The following is a 26,268-nucleotide window of genomic DNA, read 5'->3' on the forward strand; positions in this document are numbered from 1 at the left end:
GTCAACTTATGGCCGTTGTTCCTTGTTACTCCCGGTAGTGCTTGGGGGAGTTACTTCAGCCCCGAATTAAAGCTTTAGGGAAAAAAATTACATTTAGTTTTACACGTTTTCAACATAATCATGCCTTCTGGGGGCTTGCTGTACTGATGCCATGTTATGCTATTGCATGAAAAGGGATTAAGGCAGTTTGCTTAAAGCAGTCCTGTCTATTTTAAACTACAGAACACACATGCAAAAAAGTAAAGAAATAACAAAATACAAATGAAAAACTAAGATACTGAAATTTCTCATGTTTAAACATCTTGTGCGAGAATAAAATACCGTAGAATTCTGATTTGACACTGTTGCTTGAAAAATTGTTGGCAACCTTGTTTTAGGGTGTCAATGCCACCCATGCAAGTTGTTCAATTTTTAAAAACCCTTAAACCTTTATGAAGTATTTCTTCCCCATGCAGTGAGGCATCTAAAGACTGAAACTTGGAAGTGGAGAAAAATTATTAAACAGCCTTTTTCTGTCTCTTGTTACAGAAGATATGAAAGAAATACTGTATTTAGAAATGTACACCTGCTAAAAGAAAAAAGTCTTAAATTTGAACTCCTCATTTATTCCTAGGTTTCCTATTCCATGTGTTTTAACCTGCAGATTCCTTCCTTAATGTACTATTTTGCCTCACATCTGTTACTTTGTAAAATATTGTCTCTAGTGCAAGAAAAGAAACAAATTTGCCTAGACCAAGGGTAGGCAACATTTTAGGCAGTGCCAAAAAATGCCTGCAACCTCAACTTATAAGATGTTGGCATGCTAGAGTGAATGGAGGGGGAGCCACAAGGAGCCCAATCCTTGTTGTGGCAGTGCAGCCCTGGCTCCTCCCCTGCTGTCTGCATGCCAAGCAAAATGCTCTGGCACCCATGCTGGGGGGTTGCCCATCCCTGATCTAGACCACACTGCCTTCATTTGTTTTCAAAAGTTCAAATGCAGTTTTTCCAATGGATTTCTTGTGATTCATTTGTTTCAATGAAATGACTGAAAGGTATGATCCATGTGCCTTTTGGCTATGACATACCTGAGAAGAGTAACATTAAAATGACTATTGCCTGCAGTGAATTAATCAGAAAAAAAAATTTCAGCTGTTATGCAGAGCATGGCACGCAAGAACAACTGGCCTTTGGATAAGATGTGCCTTACTGTAGATGTTACCAAAAAGAACAAAGATGATTATGGCCACACACCAAGAGAAGGAGCATATATTTGTGGACTTTTTATGGAGGGTAAGAAGCCTGTTCTTAAGTTGCTTGATATCAGAGCCATTAGTTACCCTCCTGGAGAAACTATGGATGTCTGGTAAAGTCCCAGATGACTGGAAAAGGGTAATAATAGTGCCCATCTTTAAGAAAGGTAAGAAGGAGGATCCACAGATTTGCAGATCAGTCTGTCTGACCTCAATACCTTGAAAAATCATGGAGAAGGTCCATAAGGAATCTAGTTTGAGGCAGCAAGGTGATCAGGAGCAGCCAGCATGCATTCACCAAGAGCAAGTCACGCCTGACCAACCTGAATTTCCTTTATGACCAGTGATGAGAGGAGAGCAGTGGATGTGACAGACTTTGATTTTATCAAGGCAGTATTACAGTCTTCCAACAGTCTCATTAATAAACTAAGGAAATAGAGACTAGGTGAAAGTATTGCAAGGTGGAGACATAACTGGTGGTGGTAGCAGTTTGTGAAAATACACTGAAGGGATCCAAGGAAGAGGCTAACTGAATATTTAAGTTATTTGAGGAGCTACTTCAAGTGCCCTAAATTGGATCAATAACTCTACTCTGCACCACCATGAAGCACAAGAGACTCCTAGGTAATCAGAGCCAGCATTACAGTAGACTTAAATGATTTTTAGATTTGGCAGAGCTTAATGCTGGGTCACTGGTAGATAGAGTGCATCAACCACTGTCTGTGCCTAAGACACTGAACCTCCACATACAGAAATAAGGTAATTTGGATGGGTTGAGAAAGGATAAGTAGTAGCATTAATCAGAAGGCAAGGTAACAGTTACAGTAATATAGGCTGGAAGTCTAGTTTCCTTTGTGTGGCTAAATAGGAGGCTTCTAGTTATCCACTTGGCTATTTTTTGGCCTGCACATAAGCTTGTGCATTCAAATGGAACACGTGCTGTAAAGCTGTGCACTGGCCAGGCACATATGCAGCCAAGTGCAAGTCCTGGAAAAGTACATGTTGCGGACCAAAAAGCTGCCCCCTACCATTTTCCAGACATGTCTTAGACATGGGCAAATATAGATCCATGTACATAGTTACATATATACCCAACTGTATACAACCCACTGTGCCCCATCTACATGTGCACTTTCATGCACCAACACTGCAGCAGTAATAAAACTACCTGTCGGTGGTATTTTGGGCATTTATGCAGCTAAAAAGCTGCTATTTAGCTGTACAGTGCTAATCCTTTGTGTGGCTAAATAGCAGGTTTCTAGTTACCCACTCAGCTATTTTTGGCCTCCACTTTTGGCTATTTTTTTGGCCCTTGGTGGCATTTATGCAGCTAAAAAGCTGCCATTTAGCTGTACAATGCTAATCAGAACTCACAGTGTTGATGTGCTTCCTGGGCAAATGGACAGTGTGTGATTAAATGAGAAGCCCTTAGATGAAGAGATTTCTAATGCAGACCTTCACCCTGGTAAAAGGACTCAAACTGTACAGGTGCTTTGTGCACACACCAAGAAACAGTGCTGCTAAGTTTTTTTAGAAAGATGTTAAGGGTCTGTACATTTGACATATTACACCTATTTCACTGCTTTTAGGACCTAAACTTCTGTGCTGATGAGCATGTTCACCACCCATTGAGGTCTATCCTATCTGAGACGTCTCAGCACAAGGCATGAATCTGGCCTTTCTGTTCTAAACACCTGCCACAGCAGCTGTTCTCTGATTGTAGCTAATTGAGTTTAAACCAGGTGGAGGGTGCCTAAGCTTTGTCTCCACTACAATACTACACAGATAATAAGCTGTAGTTAAGTTGTCTTGCTCCACAAGTGCATACCCTTTTGGGCTGTGAAGACAAAGCCTCTCACTATGCTTTAGCTCCATTTTAATTCTATGGCTCCCGCAAAAGTTGCACTTGCTACAAACTGGCATAACGCTTCACACCTTGCTAGTGTCAGAAGTCTACACTTACAGCACCAAATTTCAATTAAGAGCACTAAAAAACAGCCACTTCATCTATTAAAAGCTGTGCAACTGGAAGGACAGGTCCAAAACACAGCATTCTATCTTGTATGTTAATAGGAAGGCTCAAGATAGCACTGGATGATGATAAATGCAAGATATACCACACAGAGAAGTGCTAGGACATGTCCCACCACTTCTGCTTACTCTAGCTCCTACACTGCAAGTACTGTAGGCATGGCATGTCTCAGCACTTGCTGTTTTGTGCCATACATATCACCATTGTTAACACATCCCACCTTTAGCTGCATGGTAGGATGAATTAGGTCACACCTGGCCTACAACCTGAACTTCGCCTATCTTAGCTTTGTTTTTGGTATTCCTGAGGATATAGCAATCTGCTACTAGTTGTGTACATTGTATGCTGCTAAACTGTTTGGGCATATTTTGTTACAGGAGCCAGATGGGATACCCAGTCAGGGGTCATAGCTGAAGCCCAGCTCAAGGATCTGACTCCAGCAATGCCAGTCATCTTTGTAAGAGCTAGACCAATGGATCAACAAGAAACCAGAAACATATACGAATGTCCCATATATAAAACTAAAAGCCGAGGCTCCACATATGTTTGGACATTTAACCTGAGGAGCAAAGAAAAGTCAGCCAAGTGGGTGATGGCAGGAGTAGCCTTACTCTTGGCAGTTTAGTACTGAGCCTCTGGTAACAGCTGCTCTTACAACCTTACTTTCAGACAGATATCACGTTCATCTCACTATGTTTATAGTACATCCTACGTATCGCACCATGCTGTACAGCATATTATACGACAACCCCTTTCTATATCATGTGTGCATGTTTCTTCACCTAATAGATTGACGGGTGTTGACTGACATAATTCCCCACATGTATAGGTTAGCTGTGTCACATTATCAAGCCTCAAAACTCTCAGCACAGTTTTAACTCTCAGTGTTCCTCTCTGGATAATTCTTTATTTTCTCTACATAGAAAAAATACAATATCTTACACAAATTATAACATAAATCCAAGATTGCAATAAAAGCATTTTTAAACAATGTTGTCTGAAAAGCCTGCTCTTACCTAAGCAGGTATGCTGTCTCATACATATCAAAACAGTATCCAAAAACAGTTATTATAAAAGATTAAAAACTTTGCAATGTAAAATTAAACCGTGTAATATTGTTCTAAAGCAGCTGGCTCAGAAAGCAGGTGCATCATACAAAAAACCTGTAATTGGTGAGCATCATACCAAAGCCCTGCAATGTCTGTCTTTTACCATGATGGGTTTGTCAGTTTGTACCCTTTCCATTAAAAAAGTATTTCAGTGGAAGGATGCATGTTCATTCCAGCCAAAGCTGATGGAACTGCATTGAAACTAAGGAAACAGATACCTTTTTTTTTACAAAGCTGAACCCCATGCTTGCCCACAAACTGAATGACTAAGCATGAAGTTACTTGATTTGCTCATGCCCAGTAGGGAAGGCTTCAGAAAACTTATACCTGTTGTCAGGTCATTGGTGGGGGGAGAACCCTTGTGTGTCCTTGGATGGATTATATAAGCATACCCCATGCACACTGGAGTTAACAATGATTTCATATAAATAAAAAATATTGCTTTGACCAAAATAATATTAAGATCCAAATTCGTAAAACTCTTTAGGCTTACACAATTCCCTAACTATTATGTTTTCAGAAATACTGCAGAACCACCCATCCATGTTTTAAGAGCGCTGTTCCACTTTAGATACAGGTGTTTATACACAAAAAGAATGTATTTTACATAAATTCCTTTAACCAAGATATTTTTGGAGAGATCTTTGATTAAGATCAATCAATAAAAAAATCCTAAAACAGAAATATTATGCTATATTCTACAATTCTATCTTGTATAAATTTTTAAACCTTGAACTAATTATTTTGAAGTAAATATCTGTCTACAAGTTATCCAGGTCAGGCAGCTATGTTCAGCATCCTCACTCATCTTCAGCAAGTTGCTTCTGTAAACTGGAAAAAAGATGGAAAAAACATTATATCTTAGGAGGATCTAAGACTTCTCCCTTAACCCAGAAGCTTCTATTGCAAATGGTCACTAACAACTGTTTTCGGAGTCCATTTAACAAAAGCAAACATCTGACAAAAAGCTACTTTTTTCAATATAAAACAGTAGCTGTTCTTAAAGTTGTATTATTTGTTTGCCCAGTAAATGTGACTGGCTTCAAAAGTTTTTCCATCAATCTCTATAGGTCCAATATCTTCCACATTTTGAAACAATCACTGCTTTTAAGGTTTAGTGAGTTTCAAATTCCTGTGACTGATTTTGAATTTGGTTTAAGCTACACACAGTAATGACTAGTGATCTTCCCCAGCTACACTAAGGTAAAAACTACCTATGCCTTCTCTATACAATTATCTTAAAATGAGATACTTAAGTTAACTATTTACTTTGACTTCTGATTGAGTTGATTCAATATGAGAGGTGAATGAAGTTCACTAGCTGAAATGACAGAGAGGATGTTCTGAGATACCCTAATTAAAGCTCATGCAGCACACCGAAGTGTAGCTCAGCTCTACAGCAGCCACAACATTCCTCTTACCTTTCAAGATATTCTTTAACATTGTCATAGCCATAAAATTTTGCCAAGTGGATGAGCATTCCTGTGGCACAGCGGCCATCACGCTTACGGCAGTAACTGCAATTACACACACCGCGACAAGGAGGACAAATCCAATCCTGAAGAAAAGAAAAAGGCATATAGGGATAGGTATTAAAGGAAACTCAGTACCAAGCCTATAAGTCTTCTTCCTACTGCCTTTAAACAGAAAGCAATACCATATGTCCAGCATGCATTTTACAGGGCTATATTTTATTTCAGCAACATTCTACCAATGCATCTCAAGCAAGACCCAAGATGTCCTTCTCCCGCTCTACTCGGCCTTGGTGAGGCCACAACTGGAGTACTGCATCCAATTCTGGGCTCCACAATTTAGGAAGGATGTGGAGAAGCTTGAAAGAGTCCAGATGAGAGCCAAATCTATTATCAGAAGGCATGAGAACAGGCCTTATGAAGAGAGGCTGCAAGCTATGAGACTTTTCAGCCTGGAGAAGTGCAGGATCAGGGGTGACTTGGTGGCAGCCTATAAGTACATAAGGGGTGTGCACAAAGATCTGGGGGAACACCCGTTCACCAGAGCACCCGAAGGGATGACAAGGTCCAATAATCACAAACGCCTGCAAGACCTTTTTAGGCTAGACATAAGGAAAAACTTCTTTACTGTCCGAGTCCCCAAGGCCTAGAACAAACTCCCCCCAGAGGTGGTGCAAACACCTGCTCTGGACTCTTTCAAGAAATATTTGGGCATTTATCCTCCTGGGATCCTTTTGACCCTAGCTGACTTCCTGCCCTTTGGGCAGGGGGCTGGACCCAAAGATCTTACAAGGTCCCTTCCAGCCATAATGTCTATGAATCTATGAAATATTGATGACTAATGCCAACTAACCAGTCTTCTAAGGTGCTCAGAAGATCTGCAGAAACACACACTTCTGTCTACTTGATTCTTTGCCTTGCAAAACATGAAGTGCTAAGGATAACTTCCTCAAAATCAGCTTAAATTCTAGCAGTATTCATGTCTCCAACAAAAAAGGGGTACAACAGGAAAGGGGACCCTTCTGTTCCAGAACTGTATACACTTGGGTGACTAAGACCCTTATAGCATTAAGATTCTGGGTTAAGGTTGCTTCTCTCAAGGTAGAAGGCTGGCCCAAGGAACTCCAACTCAAATGTAAAGAAATGGAATGTCCAAGCCAGAGAACTAGGATAGAAGGTCTAAGATTTGCATTTTATTCTTTAAACTTACTGCTAAAAAACAAGTACCAGGAAGGGATGGGTGTGCACACTAACTTAGAGGCTGTGTGATCTGTTGCAAAAGCCATGTGAAACATGCAGTTAAATCTAAACCAATAAAAAGAAACACTTTAACTTAAGCATAGTCAAGCAGGGTTCAGAGCAAGAGAAATTATCTGGTGGCAGCAACATGTGACAATAAAAATTGGGTTACACAGGAGTAAACAAAGGTGGAGATATCTTGGGCATTTCTGCAGGGACAAGGGACCGCAGGGAACACAACGTCTGTAAAAAAAATGTACAGCTCTTGATAGCAGATGCAGGGTCTAAAAACCTACTTCATACTATACATTAATTACTGCTCTGTCATGATAGGAGGTGGAGTCAATTAGCTCCAAATAGGAAGAAAGGTGTGCTTCTTCATGAGAGAAGGTTCTAAAGAGGCAAGCTCAGAGAGGAAGCTCAAGGTTAGATGTAGGTTCATTATGAGTCAGTCAGGGGGCTGGCTGGACCTAATGATCCCCCAGTAGGGAGAGGTTCACCCCCAAGGAAGGAGACGTTACAACTCTTAAGGTCTTGTATATACAGTTTCTTTCCTGACCCTGGGTCTTCTGCTACCAACAAAATAAGCCCTGCCCACTCTCACACACCAGACAGTGGCAAATAGCACAACAGATAGCTTGGAAGTGGCTGTGTGTGTCCATCTCTCATCCATGCGCTCTAAGGCAAGCACACCCTGGGAATGTGCACTCGGAGCAGCTCTGAGCCATCTAATCTGCCTAACTGCTTGCCTCTAGTCTGAAGATGATGGAGATCGCGATGGAAGAAGTGGGCAAGGCTTATATACTATCAGCAACAGGAAGTGAAGCCATACAGACATGCCTAAGGGCTAGATCCTTTCTACATACCAGGCATATTCTACCCTCTTGAATCCCTAAAACATTTTTACTTTTGTAATGTGCCTGAGACTTAAAGACTTAGTTACAAAAAAACCAGGAAGACGATCTCCCCCTTATGCATCAATGATTCTTAAAGCAAGATGGAATACAATCACATTTAGATAGCCACGTACCACTTAGACACCTAGTAGGTGCTGAGGACAGGATAGGGGCTCAGCTCATTTATGGAAGGTAAAGAAAAAGGAGAAAGGTATACTACATAAGTTCTTGTGATTTTTTTCCTTTTCTATGTTTAAGTTTAGTATCTAAAACAAGGAGCCTGCCTTGTGGACCACAAAACACTTAGGAGGGAGACAAAAAGACCACAAACAAAAATGAAAAGAATGAGAAAGAAAGAATGAGGCTATTTCATTAATCTTCGGAAAGCCTGATTTCCTTTATTCTAAGCTCTTGAGTATTCTTCCCACTATCCAGAGGGCCTAAGAACAGACTAAAGGGCTCCAACCTAGACCCAAGCTCTTGTACTCACGTCCCTACTCCAACAAGATCAGCATTAATTAATAATAACCATGTCCCTCGGGCTTTTGTGTGGCAGAAAGCATGAATGTCATATTATAGGAATCAGAGATGAGTGCACAGGAAACCACTTTAATCATTACACTATACTTTTTTAAACCAAAGAACTGAACACCTACTGGATTCAGAAGTGCCGATTTCACATCTTCACCATACCGATTTCGAAGACATGGTCCACAGAACTGTCCCCTTACACCGCCACAACCTTGATTACGACAGATTGTCTTCGTATCAATTGTCTTCTGTCGACACTGGTGACATGTACTACCCTGAAGTTGGAGAGGAGGGGGAAAGAGATGTATACAAATTCTGTGCATTCATCATGACATGCTGAACTTCCTGATGCCAGCTGCTGGAATTTCATAATAAATTTCTGTTAGCTGACAGTGGCACTTGAATTCTCTCCAGACCTAGAACCAAAGGTGACTAGATCAATAAAAGAACATTAGTAAAAACATAACTTCCACTAGCATGATTATTTATACAGTGCCCTGCTGAATGCTAGGTATCCTGCAAAAGAGACAGGCATGAACTCTGCCTAAAACTGCTTTGGAATCTTGTCTAGTATACCCCAATCCCACATCCTTGGCAAAGCCTAGAAACCTTCAGATGCATTTACAAAGGAATTCCAGTTCAGGTCTTCATAGCATATAAGTTCATCGTTACAACAGAGAGAGCAGAACTCCTTGCACCTCAGTCCTGCCAGAGGGTACACACACACGCACACACTCCCTCCCCACCCCGCAACCCCCTGCTCTTCTAGCCTTTATTCCAGCCTCCTTTTCCTTCTCCCCACTAAGCTATGTGGGGCTTCAAGAGCTACTCAGAGAGGAAACAAAACCATCATAGGAAAGCTTCTCCTACTGGCCATCTGCTGGGACTGTAGGCATCTCCAAAAGCAAACAGCAAAATGCTTGAAGCATTGACCTGCTGCCTACTTAGCACAACTCCATTTTAAAAACCAACTTCTGTCTTTTATAGTTGCTATGTATTTTATTTCTTTTTAATGTATTTATCTATTTAGTTGCAACTGTTGGAGCTGACACCGGGGTTTGGGGATAAAAGCCAAGAAAAAGAACTGTTTAGTCTTGAATATCATTCACATCTACACTTACCTAACATTAATAATTATATTCATGAAAATTCTCTAAAATGTAATGTTATTGTTTCACAATAAGTTAACTAATTTGCAGGGTTTTTTTAAGAACATAAGTATCTAACTTATGGAAAATTAAAGTCAATGTCAGCTTTTATACTAAAATAATGCTTAAAATATTTGGCCATTATTTGAAAATATTTGGTAATATTTAACCAGTCAATTGACCAAACATTTTTTGAGCTAGCCCTAGCACAGACACTTATAAATTTCTCTGCATTCTGGAAAGATGCAACATAGACATTCATTAAATTTCATAGAAACACAGAAGTAGAAGGGGCCTCCCAGGCCATTGAGTGCAATCCCAATTTCCCTTTGAATGACCCTCTCTATTCCAGGTTTCAGCACTCCTCTCAAGTAACATAAATTACCATGAAGTGCTATTAAGTTGGAATGGAAGGCTAATGGGATCTGGACTCTCTTGTTTCTAACTTACTAGGTCTCAATGAGACCAGATCATTCATGGCAATGTCAATTACCATGTAACAGCTCTGCAGTAAAAAAATGATTTGGTGGTCTAAGCCAGTGGTCTCCAAACTTTTTTGATTGTGCACCCCTATCAGTAAAAAATATTTGAGCACGCACCCCCAATATATGTATATTTATATAAATATACATCTAAATAGAAGTTCTAATATTTTCTTCCTGCACCCCAATGGATCGTCTTGCGCACCCCTCTTTGGAGACCACTGGTCTAAGCAGCAAAATGCCCCTATCACAACTGCACCTCTGCTTGCAGAAAACAAGCAATGGCAGACTGCTCTACCTTTTCTCTTCAGAGGGGATTTCTCTAAACTGAAGATGAAGCAGTGTCACTGCAGAGTGAAGGAGCTTTCACACTGTATCCATGACGTAGATAAAATACAGGACTTCGGTCTCCTGAACTCTTGATTTCATTTACCTTAAATGAGTCCTAAATTCACTTTGTAAAATAAAAATGTTTACCTCACCTCACTTTAAGACGTTAAAAGGAAAAGTAGGCACGTACCAGGACTTTATCATAGATTTTATCTTTAACTGTAATTGCGATATTCTCCAAGTCCTCTTCAGTAATATCTTCGACAGGACGGTAAGAGGAATATTTAGACGACCTCCTTCTTTTATGCACTCCACAACCACCCTATAAAACAAATTCATTTCACTACTCTTTGTCCTGTAACAGGAGTGTGTTTTTAATTCTAGGGATTAAACAGGCAATCCAGAAGGGCCTGATTGTGAAAATATTCAGCATCCCTTCCACCCAACCACTCCCGGTCTGCCTCCACATTCTACTCTTCCTCATGCCTTGAAGGACATCTGCTTCTAGCTAGGACTCTTCTTCTGTCCTCAATTTTTCCTCTTCCTCTTCTCCTCTGCTCAGTTTTTCACACATGTCAAACCTACTGCCTACCTGCTTCCTCTTTCCCCAAGGATCCACTGAAATCTCCACAGCTAAACATAGCCTCTCCTCTTCCCCTCCTTAAATCATCCCTAAGAAATATTCTCTCTCATCCAGGTTATCTTTTCATTACTTTTATTTATGTTCCTGGCAAAATTCTGCTCTGCCTCTCTGAAGAGGGAAGAAGGGAGAGGAAGTGACAATCTGCATTATGGATCCTCTGCCCCTACAGCTGTCCAAGTGCAGCTACATAGGCAGAGCCCCCTAGTGGATGCAAACTTTTTCCAGCTGATTTAGCTATAACACCTGGAGCAACACAAGTTGATAGCTGTGTCCAGATGAGGGATTTTGTCAGCACAGCCAGACTGGTTAGGGAAGACTATTACTTCACATCCACTGGCAACAGAATTGTGTAGCATAAACCAGGCTTTAGTAATACCCCTTGCATCCCTCTAAATCTTCACATCTCCTCACCATCTTCCTTTTTAAATTTGACACCAGATTCCTCTTTTCTCTCTCCTGGCAACCTCCTTTCTTCCCTCCTCAATCTTTCACATTGATGCCCTCATCCATCAGGTTTCTTAGCCTCTACACTCACATCCCCTTGTAGGTCCTTCACCCCTGGATCAATTCTGCCACCTAAAATTCCCCCCGGCCCCCCTCCATTTGATTTAGAACTCTTCCCTCTTCAATTTCTCCGTAGCTGAGTTCCCTTTGCAATCGTCCCTACTTCCCTTTTGCCCCCATTTTTTAAGCCATGACCTCATATCAATGTGACCATGGCTGCTCTGCTGCATTCAGGATGCCCTCCCTTGCTCACTGTTGTTTAATCCTCCCTTTCCCCCTCCTTCCCCAGCCCAAATCTATTCTCTTCCACTGTTGATTCTTTTGCCCTACTCAACTGAAAAACATCCCTCATGAGATTTCAACCCCAGTTCACCCGCAAATCCTGTTCTTCCTCTCCTGATTCACTGATCATCTGCAGAGAACCATCTCTGCATTGATTTCCCCTGTGAAAAATCTTTCCTCACTCAGGTCATCACATTCCTCACCTAGCAGTGCTACTCTCTCCACCCTTCCTGCTACTGTGACTATAATGTAGTGGCACCTAAAAAGTCAACCAAGGACTGGTGCCTCACTGTGCTTAGACATCATAGAAACATTACATGAGAATCCTCACCTCAGAGCTTATAATTTAGTATAAGACAGGAAATAAGTGACTATGACAAGCAAAAAAGAGTACGGAGGATAAAAGGTGAATGTACCAAAATAGGCTCATCTAGCTCCAAAACCACAAAACTGGGAGGAATCAGCTCATCAGTATCCACATGATATGCCATGCCAGTGATAACTTAGATTCTTTTGGGTAGATGTCCTATCAGGGATTGGTATTGAGGTGGGATCTAATGGGATTCAATCCCTACCTCCTGTTGCTTATTTGCAAAACAACTATTTCCTGAAGCCTCTTCCCCGCCTTCTCCACTCAGGTTCTTCATTTAAAGCAAAGCCGTCAAAGCTATATCCCATGGGCTGGAACCAATTTAAGCCCAGTCATGTGGCCCACAGCACTACTTGTGGTCTTAGACCACTCCACATGCCACATGCAGCACGAACTGGCCCCAGCCCCACAGGCTGCACATGGTTTGGGGGCTGGCATATGCACTGCACATAGCACGAGCTAGTCCAGGACATGCGCTGCACGTGATGGTTGTGTGCCAGACCAACCCTGCACGCTGAATCTGAGGCTGGGCTGAATTGGTCCCACACATGCCAGATACAGCTCACAGGGCCAGTCTGGTGCAGGCACCACATGCAGAATACTCCCTGGACCAGTGCATGGCACTGGGGCTGTCATGCACAGCATGCAACACGTAGGGCCAGGCTGTGGCTCATACTGCACATGACATGAGGTGCTCACACTGGACTGACCCTACATGCTGGATCTGAGACTGGTCTGGGTCAGGCCCATACACCCCATGTGCCAGATCCAGCACGCAGCCTCAATCTGGCACAGGCACCACATGCAGCATGCCCCCTGGACCCACTCCACCCACCACATGCAGGGTTGCTGCCAGTGCAGGCTGCACGCAATACCCAGCACACTGCAAGCAGCACTCAGGTTTCATCCAGTTCATACACTGGATGCAGTGCCCACTGGATCAGCCCTGCCTGCTGGATCCAACCTACAGGCTGGCCCCATGTCCCTCATCTGACCCATGGAGCTGGATTAGTTTGACGCCCTTGATTTTCAGGTCAACATCTGCCTCTATTTTCCCTCCCTTACCATCATCATTCTAGTATTCTTCTCCCCTCCTTCCAGTCACCAGAAACAAAGGTGCTCACCTCTTCTCCAGCTGCTCCCAGAACCCCTACCTGCCTGTCTCCTTACAACCTCTCACCCGCTTGTCCTTCTGCTTAGCGCAGGTATCAGCAACCTACAGCCTGTGGGCTAGAACTGGCCTCCAAATAGGTCTGATTTGTCATGGGGGAAACTGGTGGCACAGAGCTGCCCTGCACCAGCCGTCCCCCCCAGATAGGGGCAAGATAGAATGGATAATGTATAAATTATCTGGGTTGTCATTTCTAATTTCCAGCTAACTGTTCCTAAATCACTGTTGCTGGCCAGCACCAAGTTATTTAAGCACAGACTCAAATAACCAAGAGTTAGGAAACAAAGAAAATCTGGCAAATACCCCACTCAGTCTCCTCTTTAGGAGGTTTTGCTGTCTATAACTACGGAAGTGTTCTGCAAATCTAGCAGCAGATACTGTAAAGTTTTCCAAGGCAAATTTATCTGGAGGACGAGCATTTCTGGTTGGATTTGTACGACGTTGTATCTGGCCTTCAGAAAATGTCCTCCTGGGGGTTTTCTTCTGTTTCTAGAGAAAAGAAAATGTTTCCATTAGAAACTTCTGCTCATTTTTTTTACCATAGTTTCTTGCATGCCATACACCCCCAAATAAAATGTTCACTTTCTTTTAAGATGGCAGAACATAGAAAAAATATGTTTCTTGCATCACAGTCTAGAGCTGTCTTTTTATGGAGAGGCAGTGTTGCAAGATGGCTGATCGCGTCTTCCTGGGACAACAAGCAAGACCAAAAAGGATGGACTCCACTGTTAACCCTTTCACAGCCACTCTCAAATTGGCGACAGCTTTTGGCTGCTCGTTTGGCTGTTCAGTTGTAAACTGTTACCAATTTGAGAGTGGCTGTGAAAAGGTTACCACTGGACTTCATTCCTCTTGTCTGCTGCCCTAGAGAAGCTGGCAGCCATCTGGCAACCCTACTTCTCCATGCTTCTATTCTAGCAAAGAAAAATCAGCTTTTCTGCTTAAGACACACATACCAATTTTGAAGGGCTGATCTCTGGGGAAAAGGTGTGTGTGATATGCAATTCAGTTTATGCCTGGGGTGGGAAAACATGGGACATCTATACTGTCTATGACCCTTGTCTAATTCTTATTAGGTGGACTTCTTCCATCATTCATTTTTTGTCCTTTCAGACATGCATTAAAACTAATCTTGCAGTTTCCTTTAAGCACACTTCGTAGCTTCCACTACAAACCATACTTTCCTGTTTCTTTAAGAAGGACCCAGATTCCACATCCCTCTGAAAATTGTAATTCTTTATGAATTATATCCAAGGAAACCACATTGTAATTTATGGGGTTTCATGGAGTATATGGTAAAGCAGAAGTTGTGCCCCACTGTACTCCAACATTTCAAAACCCTTACTCACTTTGGTCTTTCCACATCCAGCACAGCTCATTCAAGGAGTAACCCATGCTTCAAAGCTAAAATAATATATTGACATACTGGTATATACTGTTCAGTAAACAGCACTAACAGATGAACTGATCTCCTTTCTACGTTCCCAGAAAACACAAGTTACCATCTCCATGCCAACACATCTAATACACACACAAAAGATTTGCATGTGTTCAGCTACCATGAAATCATCCACAGGAGATCATCTGAGAAATATGGTAACACGATTTGGTAGGAGAATCGCTCAAGATGGTGGAATTTGTTATCATCTATAATCAGTATTTTAAAAAACGAAAAATGAGTGGACACATGCAAGAAAATGGGGAGACAACAGCATAACAGCAGGCACACCTGAATGGTTTTGTTCCAGATAAAAATACTAAATACATATAATAGACTAGACTCAAGAAACTTAATAAAGTTAATTTAACAGATTTGAATAAATGCTTGAAGTGCAAACTAAACAACTTTTCATTTTTTTTTTTACAATTCAGTCTTAGTCTTAAAGGATGCAATTATCACAAGAACATTTTTACAAGGGCTTCCCAAAGTCATGGAAATGGGTACACAGTCCTTCCTATGACTATGCTCATTTAGAATATGTGCGAATTACCCACAGGAATCTCAGAGAATTAGAAATCCTCTGCTGGTAGCCAGAAAGTATCATCACTTGACACTAAGAGCATAAAATCATTGTGCTATTACGTGGGACAGGTTGAATGTTGCCATCCCATCTCTGATAAACACATGGCCTTTATCAGAACAGACAATTAAAGAAAAATACCTAACAGAATCCAGACAAAAAGGGAAGATGCTTTAGTTTTCCAGCTCAAGAAGCTGTTCGTCTTCCAGACATCTCATTCTTAGATGCACATATTTGTTTGTTCATTTGTGTCTTGTGCCTTTCTGGGCCAAAGTGCTGAACTCTAGGCCTGTTTTGTTTTTTTTTTAATGTAATGCATATATTTGTGCTTTTTCTTTACATGTATTTGTTGGTAGCCTACCTTTTGTCTTTTCACATATACTAGTAGCAGGTCATTACAAATAAAATTACCAAAAAACACAGATAAAACATTCATGAGAAAACACAACTTGAACAAGTTTAGCAACCATTTTTATTATATATAACCGTAAGCTGAGACTTACCGAAGGAGTTGAGGCGGGTGTTTTCACTGGAAACAATTCAGGTATGGAATTCAGTTCTGCTAATAACTGGGCAAGCTGAAATTAACAAAGATATCTTACTGACATCTCATTACAAACTTGCAGAAATTTAAACATAGTCAGGTCTTACCACGCTGTTTTCACACACACTCTCTGAGTTATTTCTAAATAGATTAAAGCCCAGCATCAGTAGCCTCTCTCTAAACACTCAATTTACTCCTAAATAGTCAAAAGCTCCTCACAGGGTTTTAGCTCTATGACTCCCACTGATTTTTACTGAAGTCGTGCAGTTAAAATCACGTCCAATGCTGTCAAATGTGGCAACACAGAAGTGTGTTATATAGAGGTTATAGTATCCGTGACCAGTAATGACTGAAATTTGCAGTTAACATGGGGGGAGTTAATCCCTGACAACAAGAGGAGACCTAAATGCCTCAAAGGATTATACGAGGTAAGAGGTTTCTTGTGGGCTATCTTGGCACATACCTTTCTAACACAACATTGCTAGTATATTATAATTTATTTTGACAACACAGACCTAGTGACACCTGTGTGTGTTCTGATACTTGAAAGCAAAGAAATGTTCTTTTAGTCATTCTTTATCACTTTTGAATGAGGACGCTCATCAGCTTCCATCAATGCAGCACCAACCATGAGCTCCACTGTGGTTTTACACCTTCAGGAGATCCAAAACAGGGAGAAACTGGCTTATGCTCATCAGGCTTCTCATTCCTTTCCAAAGCCATGCAGTGCACATTTGCCTCCTTGGTCTTCCCAAGCTACTAACACCACACATCAGGGCCAGTGTGATATCACTGGCACAGTGAAGACTTTCTGTTGTACCATAAGGGAGACCAAAATATAGGTCCTGGATCTTGTACATCTGGCTTCAAACATCACCTTCACTGGCAGTTTTGATGGAAGTCACATTTAGGCCTTCAACAGGAGCTGTTTGTCTTCCACAGATCTCATTCTTAGATACACAAATGTGTGCATCAGATGGTATAGCTATAGCATTTAGAATACTATACCATTTGAGGACTAACAGCTCTCCAGTGTCTTTTACCCAATTCCTCCCATGTGCCCAAGAAGCACTAATTCAGAGTGGTTTAGATTACTGCACAACAAAGCATCACTGGCAATGGCTGCCAGTGGCATATATGGGTGAATGCTGTATCAGTGAAGTCGCAGTAAGTTGAATATGACTTTGTAGTGTGACTGCTCACACAACGTGGGCCAACCTGAATACTCACACCCAGATGCCAGTCACTCAAACTAGCTCTGCAGAGAAGGCATATTCTTAGTGAGGACTGGTATTTGCCTCCTTGGTCTTACCATGGCTTTATTTTCTTTGATGTTCATGGCTCTTTTAAGCAGAGCACTAGAACTTTCTTCCTGTTTCTCTTTAACATCTTCCTCAGACTCTGAAGCAGAACCCTCTAAATTCTTCCACCTCTTGGCACTTTTCTCTCTTGCCAGAGTTGTAGGAGATTTACTGTCTTTCAAATGTAATTTGGAAAAAGTTGGTTTGGGCATTTTCTTCTCAGAAGACTTCCTTGTGGGGAACTGAAAAGCCACACGAAGGCCAAAGCTTCTTCTCTTGGGAGAAACCTTCTCCTCTTCCTCTTCCTCCTCGCTTCCCGGTAAAGATAAATTATCATTCTCTTCATCACTCAAATCTGACTCTACTGGCTAAAAGCAGAGAGAATCAACATGTTACACCAGCAGCCATGATATGGGGGAAGACCACTTGAAATCATTATCAGCACAAATCATTTCTAAATAACAGACATGTGAACACTAAACACTTCCTCCTGTGTTTATCATTCTGAACCAATATATTAAAAATATCTGTTTACTGTGATTAGAATTTAGCTCTCCGAGACCAGCACACGAATACATATCACATGAGAGCACAGGGCTTACATAGCAGGAAGGCTCTGAGTCAGTCGTCCATATAGGAATGAATTTCATTCACTGTGATCAGTAACCAACCTTCTATTCTGCCCTAGAGGGGATGCTGCTACATGCATGCCAAGATATTGTCCATCACTGATTTATAATTAGGGACCTACTCTAGAGCAAACTCTGAAATTCGGGGGATGGAAGAACTTACTAAACATAAAAAGTTGGCTCCCCCGTGGGAACCAACAGTTCCCTGGCTGCACAGCCTCGCACAAAGTGGGCTGCCGGCACGAAGGCAAGCAGGCCTTGCCGCCTCCACCCCTCATCACGGGCTGCCTGTTATGCAGTTCTGCCCCTCTCCACCAATCAGCAGTAAGGGGCAGGGCCACATGAAGAGTGCCCTCAGGCAATCAGCAGCAAGGGGCAGAACCATATGACAGACAGCCCTCTCCACCAATTGGTGGGGGGCAGGAGCACCAGGCCCCTTGGCCAGAGGTGACCGGGGTGGGGAATGACCCACCACAATAAATCCACGAAAATGGCAGCCAGCCTCAGGATCTGCCTGCAAAAATTGGCCAGCCGCCTTTAGTTGAGTAGACCTCTATTTATAATACATTAATAAAGGATTTTATGTTGATGACTATTTAGGATTGTTTTCACACAATGCATATTTATCTGCATCCTAAATATGGGACATAGTTATGTATTTCCACCACTTGAATAAATACAGGAATTCACAGAGAGAAGAGAGAGGTATGTTTCTCTTTGAACACAGTGAAAATGCTTTCTTTACCATCATTACTTTCTTGTTGGCTGCATCCAGCTCGCTTGGAGGAAAGCCTTCAAACACTTCAGTTTCTGAATCAGTGTCTTCAGTGAAAATCTTCCTCAGCTCCTCTGTCAGGTACTTGGATGGAATATGACCATTCTGTTAAGAAGCATATAGAAAATGCAAGAGGTAAGAAACAGTTAACCATACACTAAGCATTTACACAGCTTTGCCAATCAAAAATCAGGAATGCTCAGTTTTAATCTGTTACTCACTAGCTACTAAGTCCCAGTCTAATAAAGCAAACCATGGCACTGGGTTTCAGTATTATCATTATTTGAAATGTAAAAATAGAAACTTTCTAGCTCAATGTTGCTTTTAAAAGGTGACTGGCAAAGGATTATTTTATTTTTTGTCACTTTATAAGAAGGGGCATTTTATTTAGGAGAAAACTGGGGGAAAGGGACCTCAAAAACACCAGAAATATCTTCCCTGGGTTTGTTGGAAAAGTGTCCCAGAAGAGGAATGTTGTTCTCTCTCTCACTTTAATAGAAGTGAAATAGGCACCAAATCTTCAACAAAAGGCTTCTTCAATGCCTAGTGTTGGGTGCATCACTGAAGTCAAATATGTGACGACAAAAATGAAAAGCCTATAAACATGCAACTAAAAATTACCTCCCCTTCCAACTACTCAAATGTTACCCTCTCTGTTTTTATGGTGTGATTCTGGTTAGCCTTCCAATCTTCATAAAGTCTTCCAGACTACATAAAGCCCAAATTTCTAGTGTTAAAAACAAGTGGAAAGAAAAACACTTTGTACAAAAAAAAAATCACCCAACACCCTGCAGGGCTTGGTGCATACCAACTTTAAAAAAAAAAAGAAACAAGGGCATAAGACCAATTTTTTTCCTTTATGAGTCACCTTCAAGAATAATGAGTTTACTACACACACAAAAGTAAAAATATATTTTCAGCAATAAGGAAGGGAAAGGTGTAAAAGGAACAAACAGCTGCAAAGCAGCTGGCAACTTATCCTTGTTGCTATCTTGAAAGACAGGACTGGATCATGGTAGGGGACAAGCACAAACTCACACCACACGTGCTACTAAAACGTCAACAATGCTTACTCAAGATAGTTTGTTTCCCTGGTTTTCCTTTGCTGTTTCTTCCACCCACACAAGATACAGAAATGACCTTTCATACAACTGCACTTGGCTAAATATCTTTATTCTCTCCCTTTAATTTCCTCCCTTCCCCGACTTTAATTATATACTTCTTTACGCTGAGATAATATCTGGTGAAAAATAGATATAATAGATGAGTGGAAAACTTGCAGGGGAATAGAGGGAAAAAAATCATTGCATATACTGTTTCTTTACATTTAAAATGTCTCCAACAAATTATTATGGGTAACTGGAACGAGTTTTCTCTGAGAAAAATTACTTTGTTCTTTTGTTGATAGCTGTGGTGCAGCTACTTGAGAAAGGAACATGTACAAAAGGGAAGTTACTTTCAAGTGTGAGAGAAGCTGAAGTTTGTGGGCACACTGTGTGCTTTCAAAAAACGTCAGTGCTAGCTAGAAAGACTGTCAATTTGCTAACTCTATTAATGTGACTGAAAATAGCAAACCAGGTCCGATGCTATGCAAAACCTGTGAAGTATGGCACAGCCTACACAAAGGTATCCCTAACGGTTATTTTACCACGTGGGAAAAAGGATTTAGTACAAATGAAACAAGCACAGAGATTATGGGAAGTTTTCCAGGAAAACAGATCTACAAAACTATGTATTCTAAGTTGCTGGGAACTAGTAAAGTACAAATCTTATCCCAACTTATACCATATTCCACCTCCCATTCATTATCCTTTTCTCCATCCATCACAGAGCTTTTTCTTCCCTCCCACCAATTTCTTCTTTCATAGCAGAATACCTCTTCTGTAGGTCTGCCTCATTCAAAGCAAGCGTGTATGGTCCTTCATAGCAAAGAACCCACAGGGTGGGCTTGGGGGTCATATTAGGCAAAATTCAGGGAAGAATCTGTCCTTTAACTGTACTGACCATGGAAGCAGGATCAATATTACCATGGATTTAAAATAATTCACAATTTAAGAAATGAAACAAGGAGAACCAAGCAACAGAGAAACAGAAAGAGGCAAGACAAACAAAGCGCTAGTTGCAAATTCTGCCGAGCTCTCATGCTTATGAAAGGAAAACTGGAATTTCCCAAAATCTCATGTTGAGTTAATAAAAATATCTAGCTCTTACAGCTTGCTCCTCACCAGTCGATCTCTACACATCTTACAAAATATAAAATGTATAATCAAATGTGTCACTAGAATGCAATATCCTCAGTTTATAGATAACAAAACTATCCATAGAGGCAACAGATATGCTCATGAGGCACAAGGTGACACTCTGTAGAGTTACTTGAGCTCAATCTAGAACAGGAAACTGAATTGGTGTAGTCCAGGAAACAGGCTAAAGCGCCCTCACCAGAATCAACTAGCTCAGGCACAGTGCGATGTTAATGCAACTACAATACTTTTGGTTCTAGAGCCAGCATGTGTGGAGAAGCTTGGGCACTGCTGCCTTGCTCTGCATAGACTTCCATATATGTATACAAGCTAACCCATTCATAGCTGCTTCAAGACACCTCAGCCCAGTACGGCTTTGTGCTGTGCACATGTGCTCACAGTCACTTGCTAGCAAGGGGCAAAGCCAGGAATATAATCCAGGTCTGAATCAGGTGGAACCAGGAGTCAGCAATCTGCAGTCTGCGGGCTGGATCTGGCCTGTGGATATAGAGCTTCAGCAGTGTTTGGCAGCAGAGGGGCTTCAGCCACAGGAGCTCATCCTGTGTCACCACAGAGTGAAGCCCCAGCTGCAGGCAGGCCCTAGCACCCACCTTCCTCTGACCTGAGGGGGTCCAAACCACAGTAAAAAAAGGTTTCCTACCACTGCACTATATCACTCATTTCTCTGCACCAGTAACTGTGTGAGAGGAACAAAACCTGGAAATGTTGCTCCATAAATCTCTTCCTTCTTTTAAAAAGATACCACAAAGACTGTCAAGAAACAAGGCCACAAAAGTGATTTAGAAAAAATTGTTTTTTTTTTAAACTGACTGTTCCCCCTACCATTGACCAAGCCCCTGCTTCTATACTTTACAGTCCTCTAAGACAGACCTTCCAAAGATTATTTTTCCACCCCAAGTCATAAGAGCATTAAGATTTTTTTTTATTTTTCCCTGATTGCTACCTTCAACAACAGTGATCTTGCCATCAGGAGCTCTAGATTCTGAAGGGTACAGTTTTAAATTGAGTCACCTTAACTGAACAGAGAAGTCTCATACACGATACTGCTGTACTGAATACACTCCAAACATGTTACACCCTACATCTCACTTCAAAAGTGTTAAGCTAAAGAAATTAAAAACGACAGAGGACTGTTTTTCCTCCCTCCTTGCTAAAGGGCTACTCTTTCACTACCTTCCCTGACATAGGCAACTGGTGCCTCCTGAGTCGGGGGGGACACTTGCCCCCCAGCAGCTAGACACTACTGATCGTGCCGACCGGGGTGGGGGGGCCTCCGCACAGCTGATCACACTGACTCACTGGTTGGTGTGATCGGCTGCGGGGGGAACGTGGGGATCACTTCTCCTGGGACCTTCACTCCCTGTCTCAGGGGAGACACCAGTGCTCCTGCCTCCCCCTCCTCCCCCGTCACATAAGCAAGGAATGCTGGCTGTCAGGAGGTGCACATGCACCCCCGTGTATCCCCTGCATGTTGCCACATCCCTGATGTTCATTCATTCCATATTCTTCCCTTAGAGCTGTGCTAGCAACTCTCGGGACTGTATCCTACACCTGCTCCACCCTTTCTCTCATATATACTTTCTCTCTCTCTCTACATGAATTCATTTACTTACCAAGTGTCAGCTACATCATTAAGTTAATTGCCACTAAACTACCTTCTCATTTCCTCCTTGCCCTCTAGAAATGTCTCACATCAGCTGTCTCCAGATCAGCCTCCCCCCCAAAAAAAACAACAAACAAACAAAAAAACCCAACAGACATCTTTTCTTCCACATACTGGTCTACTGTCCTTTTTCCTATCATCACTGAAAACTCCAGCATCTTTCCCAAACTCTGCCCTTGTATTTGATACTACTTACTCTCTCTTTGTCTTCAGCATCTGGTTTCTTAGTTCAGTGCTTAGAAACAAAACATAATATCTACTCCTTTTCAGCCAGGCTTGCTATTAAGGCCTCTTGTCCAAGTATTAGTCATTTCTTAATGTTTTCTATAACTAGCTCTCCCCCTCCAACTTCCCAAATATAGTCTTAAAACCATTGGCACAAAAGCTATTTTCCTCTTTCACTGTGCTAGCCCTCTCTTGAATTCCTCTATTCAACTGATGATCCTTACAACATACATTTAAACTAATCACCTCTCAGCCCTGTAAGCCTCACTCTCATATAACCCAAGTGTTTATACTTGTTCTGAACTCTCCTTCCAGCACCCTGTCATAGATTCATAGATGTTAGGGTCAGAAGGGACCTCAATAGATCATCGAGTCTGACCCCCTGCATAGGCAGGAAAGAGTGCTGGGTTCAGATGACCCCAGCCAGATGCCCATCTAACCTCCTCTTGAAGTCCCCCATGGTAGGGGAGAGCACCACCTCCCTTAGAAGGCCATTCCAGATTTTGGCCACTCTAACTATGAAGAAGTTCCTCACAATGTCCAGTCTAAATCTGCTCTCTCCTAGCTTATGGCCATTATTTCTTGTAACCCCCAGCGGTGCCTTGGTGAGTAAAGCCTCACCAATTCCCTTCTGCGCCCCCATGATGAATTTTTAGGCAGCCACAAGGTCGCCTCTCAACCTTCTCTTGTGGAGGCTGAAGAGGTCCAGGTGCCCTAGTCTCTCCTCATAGGGCTTGGCCTGCAAGCCCTTAACCATACGAGTGGCCCTTCTCTGGACCCTCTCCAGGTTATCCACATTCCCCTTGAAGTGTGGCGTCCACAACTGCACACAGTATTCCAACTGCGGTCTGACCAGTGCCTGATAGAGGGGAAGTATCACCTCCTTGGTTCTGTTTGTCATGCATCTGCTGATGCATGATAAAGTGCAGTTCGCTTTTCTAATGAGTTCGTCACACTGACGACTCATGTTCATCTTGGAGTCCACTAGGACTCTGAGATCCCTTTCCGCTTCCGTGCTACCAAGCAAGTCATTTCCTAGGCAGCAGGTGTACTGGACATTTTTCCTCCCTAGGTGCAGCACTTTGCGTTTCACCTTGTTAAATTGTATTCTATTGTTTTCTGCCCATTTGTCTAACCTGTCCACGTCTGCCTGTAGTTGTTCCCTGCCCTCCAGTGTGTCCGCTTCTTCCCACAGTTTTGTATCATCCGCAAACTTGGACAGAGTACACTTCACTCCCTCATCCAAGTCACTGATGAAGACATTGAAGAGTATCAGTCCAAGGACCGAGCCCTGCGGGACCCCACTACCCACACCCTTCCAGGTCGATACCGACCCATCCACTACCACTCTTCGGGTACAACCCTCTGGCCAATTTGCCACCCACCGGACTGTGTAATCATCCAAGTCACAGCCTCTTAACTTGTTCACCAGTATGGGGTGGGATACCGTATCAAAGGCCTTCCTGAAGTCTAAGTAAATGATGTCAACCCCTACTGTGTTCAGGTGTTTTGTAACCTGGTCATAAAAAGAGAATAGATTAGTCAGGCATGATCTACCTGCTACGAACCTGTGCTGGTTTCCCCTCAGCATAATTTTTCCTGCTGGGCTCTCACATATATGAGCCTTAATAATCTTTTCAAAGACTTTGCCAAGGATGGAGGTGAGACTGACTGGCCTATAGTTGCCTGGATCCTCCTTCCTCCCCTTCTTGAAAATAGGGACCATGTTGGCCCTTTTCCAAGGCCAATGTGTCCTATTGGCCCTGGAAAAGGGCCAATGTCCTATTCCCTTCCTCTCCTGGTATCCCCCACTTCTGGCCACTACTAAACTGCCAATTCAAAGAATTAACAATATCAATTATAAATCAAGCCACTGTGCTGACTGGCTATTTGGCTGCTGAATCATCTCTGAATGGTTCTTGCTGTTAGACCTGGTAGTTTTTACAGAGCAAAGTAACTAAAATAACAGTTAGGACCGTGGTACTGAAATAGCAGCTGAAGATGCAAAGCTCCAACAGAATCACACTTCAATACTGCAGAGACGCAACTGACTCCTGTTAGTACATACAATAGGAAAAAGCGACTCAGTGATAGATAAGATATGTGGCTATGTGAAAGAGTTAAACAGAGCAAATTCTAAACTCACTTTAGGTTCTTCCCTGACACAAAAAGAAAAATGGATTTCATTATGCAAGACATTTTTTCAAAGTTCATTAGAAGTGACTAGGAGTAAAAATGGGTTTAAGCTTGTTTGCTCCTAGGATTATAGATTTTGGTTTCTGCCAGGAGTTAAGATCAATTTTGTGCCAAAACAGATTCTAAGAAACTATACTGTTCCAAACCAATATCCTAGGATCACAGTAAAATGTTCCTACCTTTTTTCCAGACCCCAGTGAATCAAAACTATTACAGTCGTCCTCCAATGACATAATTTGCCTAGGATCATCATGTCCAAACCCAAGAAAATCTTCATCATCACTGGGGGCATTAAAAATGTCAGCCACTTCCTTGGGTATCTGTTTTCAATTCAAAATAAAATAAATATAAGGTCAGTCACTGCAGTAACCATTTAGTAAATACTCTCATGGGAATAACAGCCCCGTATTAATTTGTCACACACTTATTCAGTTACTAGTATACATTATACAGCGCATGCGCAGCAGAACTCTCTCTCAGTACGCCAACTCCAAAAAATGCAGTGTTTGTTATTTTCATATATATACATAAGCCCCAATCCTATGAAGGTTTATGCAAGTATTTAACCTCATACAATAAAGCAGCTCATGGAAGCAAAGATTAAGCATAAACACAAGTGCTTGCAGGACTGGGAACAAGGATTTTCTCATAGGAGCACACTACGAGAAATATATATCAAAATACATATATCATGCATATATCAAAATCACTACCATGTTCAATCCAATGAAACACCAATGGTTCAGAAATGAAGATTCACAAAGATTTCATTAATTTCAAAAAGGTCTATCTGTGTAAAACTATATTGTGTGTACTTATATTTTATAGCAACTACAACATTAGTTTGCTATTTTAAAAATGTAATTAATAAGACTCATTTACTGGATGTCCCTCACTGTAAAAGTCTTGCAAAGAAAAACCATCTAATAGAAACCCAAGATTTAATCAGCTGAGAAAACATGGGAAGAGATATCTTGCAGATCTCTCTAAAAGTAATCAGGATTGCACTTAATAACACTTCTCCAAGGAGCAGACTTCAAAGTCAAAACCCTAATGCTAAGGAAGCCTTGGCCACCAACACCAACAGCTACATCTTTGTGACATTATATCAAACATTCCAAATAAACCTGCATTGCACTCGCCTTAACCTGAGAAACTGGGGTAGAGGGTGTCTTGTGTTACTCAGATCAGTCTATTTGATACTATTTTCCTACC

General features: G+C 41.8%; 2 protein-coding genes across 2 annotated transcripts in view; one reads left to right on the top strand and one right to left on the bottom strand.

Moving 5' to 3' along the window:
- Positions 1-4,685, top strand: part of DNAH11 (dynein axonemal heavy chain 11) — a 337,309-nt gene extending 332,624 nt beyond the window's left edge. The window contains exons 81-82 of the mRNA XM_019508567.1: positions 1,129-1,269; positions 3,639-4,685. Of these exons, the coding sequence (XP_019364112.1) occupies positions 1,129-1,269; positions 3,639-3,886 (389 nt within the window). The 3' untranslated portion in view covers positions 3,887-4,685. The remainder of the gene's footprint in view (positions 1-1,128; positions 1,270-3,638) is intronic.
- CDCA7L (cell division cycle associated 7 like) lies at positions 4,131-25,372 on the bottom strand. Its single transcript, XM_019508565.1, has 9 exons — positions 25,233-25,372; positions 18,679-18,813; positions 17,316-17,672; positions 15,963-16,037; positions 13,742-13,927; positions 10,659-10,790; positions 8,634-8,783; positions 5,792-5,928; positions 4,131-5,201 (listed from the first exon to the last, which is right to left on the bottom strand). Exons 1-9 carry the CDS (start codon positions 25,284-25,286, stop codon positions 5,171-5,173), a joined length of 1,257 nt encoding a protein of 418 aa, XP_019364110.1. The 5' UTR covers positions 25,287-25,372; the 3' UTR covers positions 4,131-5,170.
- Between the last annotated feature and the right edge of the window lie 896 nt (positions 25,373-26,268).

Source organism: Gavialis gangeticus, unplaced genomic scaffold (assembly GCF_001723915.1).
Source record: "Gavialis gangeticus isolate Ggan-Ray unplaced genomic scaffold, GavGan_comp1, whole genome shotgun sequence".
Classification (NCBI taxonomy): domain Eukaryota; kingdom Metazoa; phylum Chordata; order Crocodylia; family Gavialidae; genus Gavialis; species Gavialis gangeticus.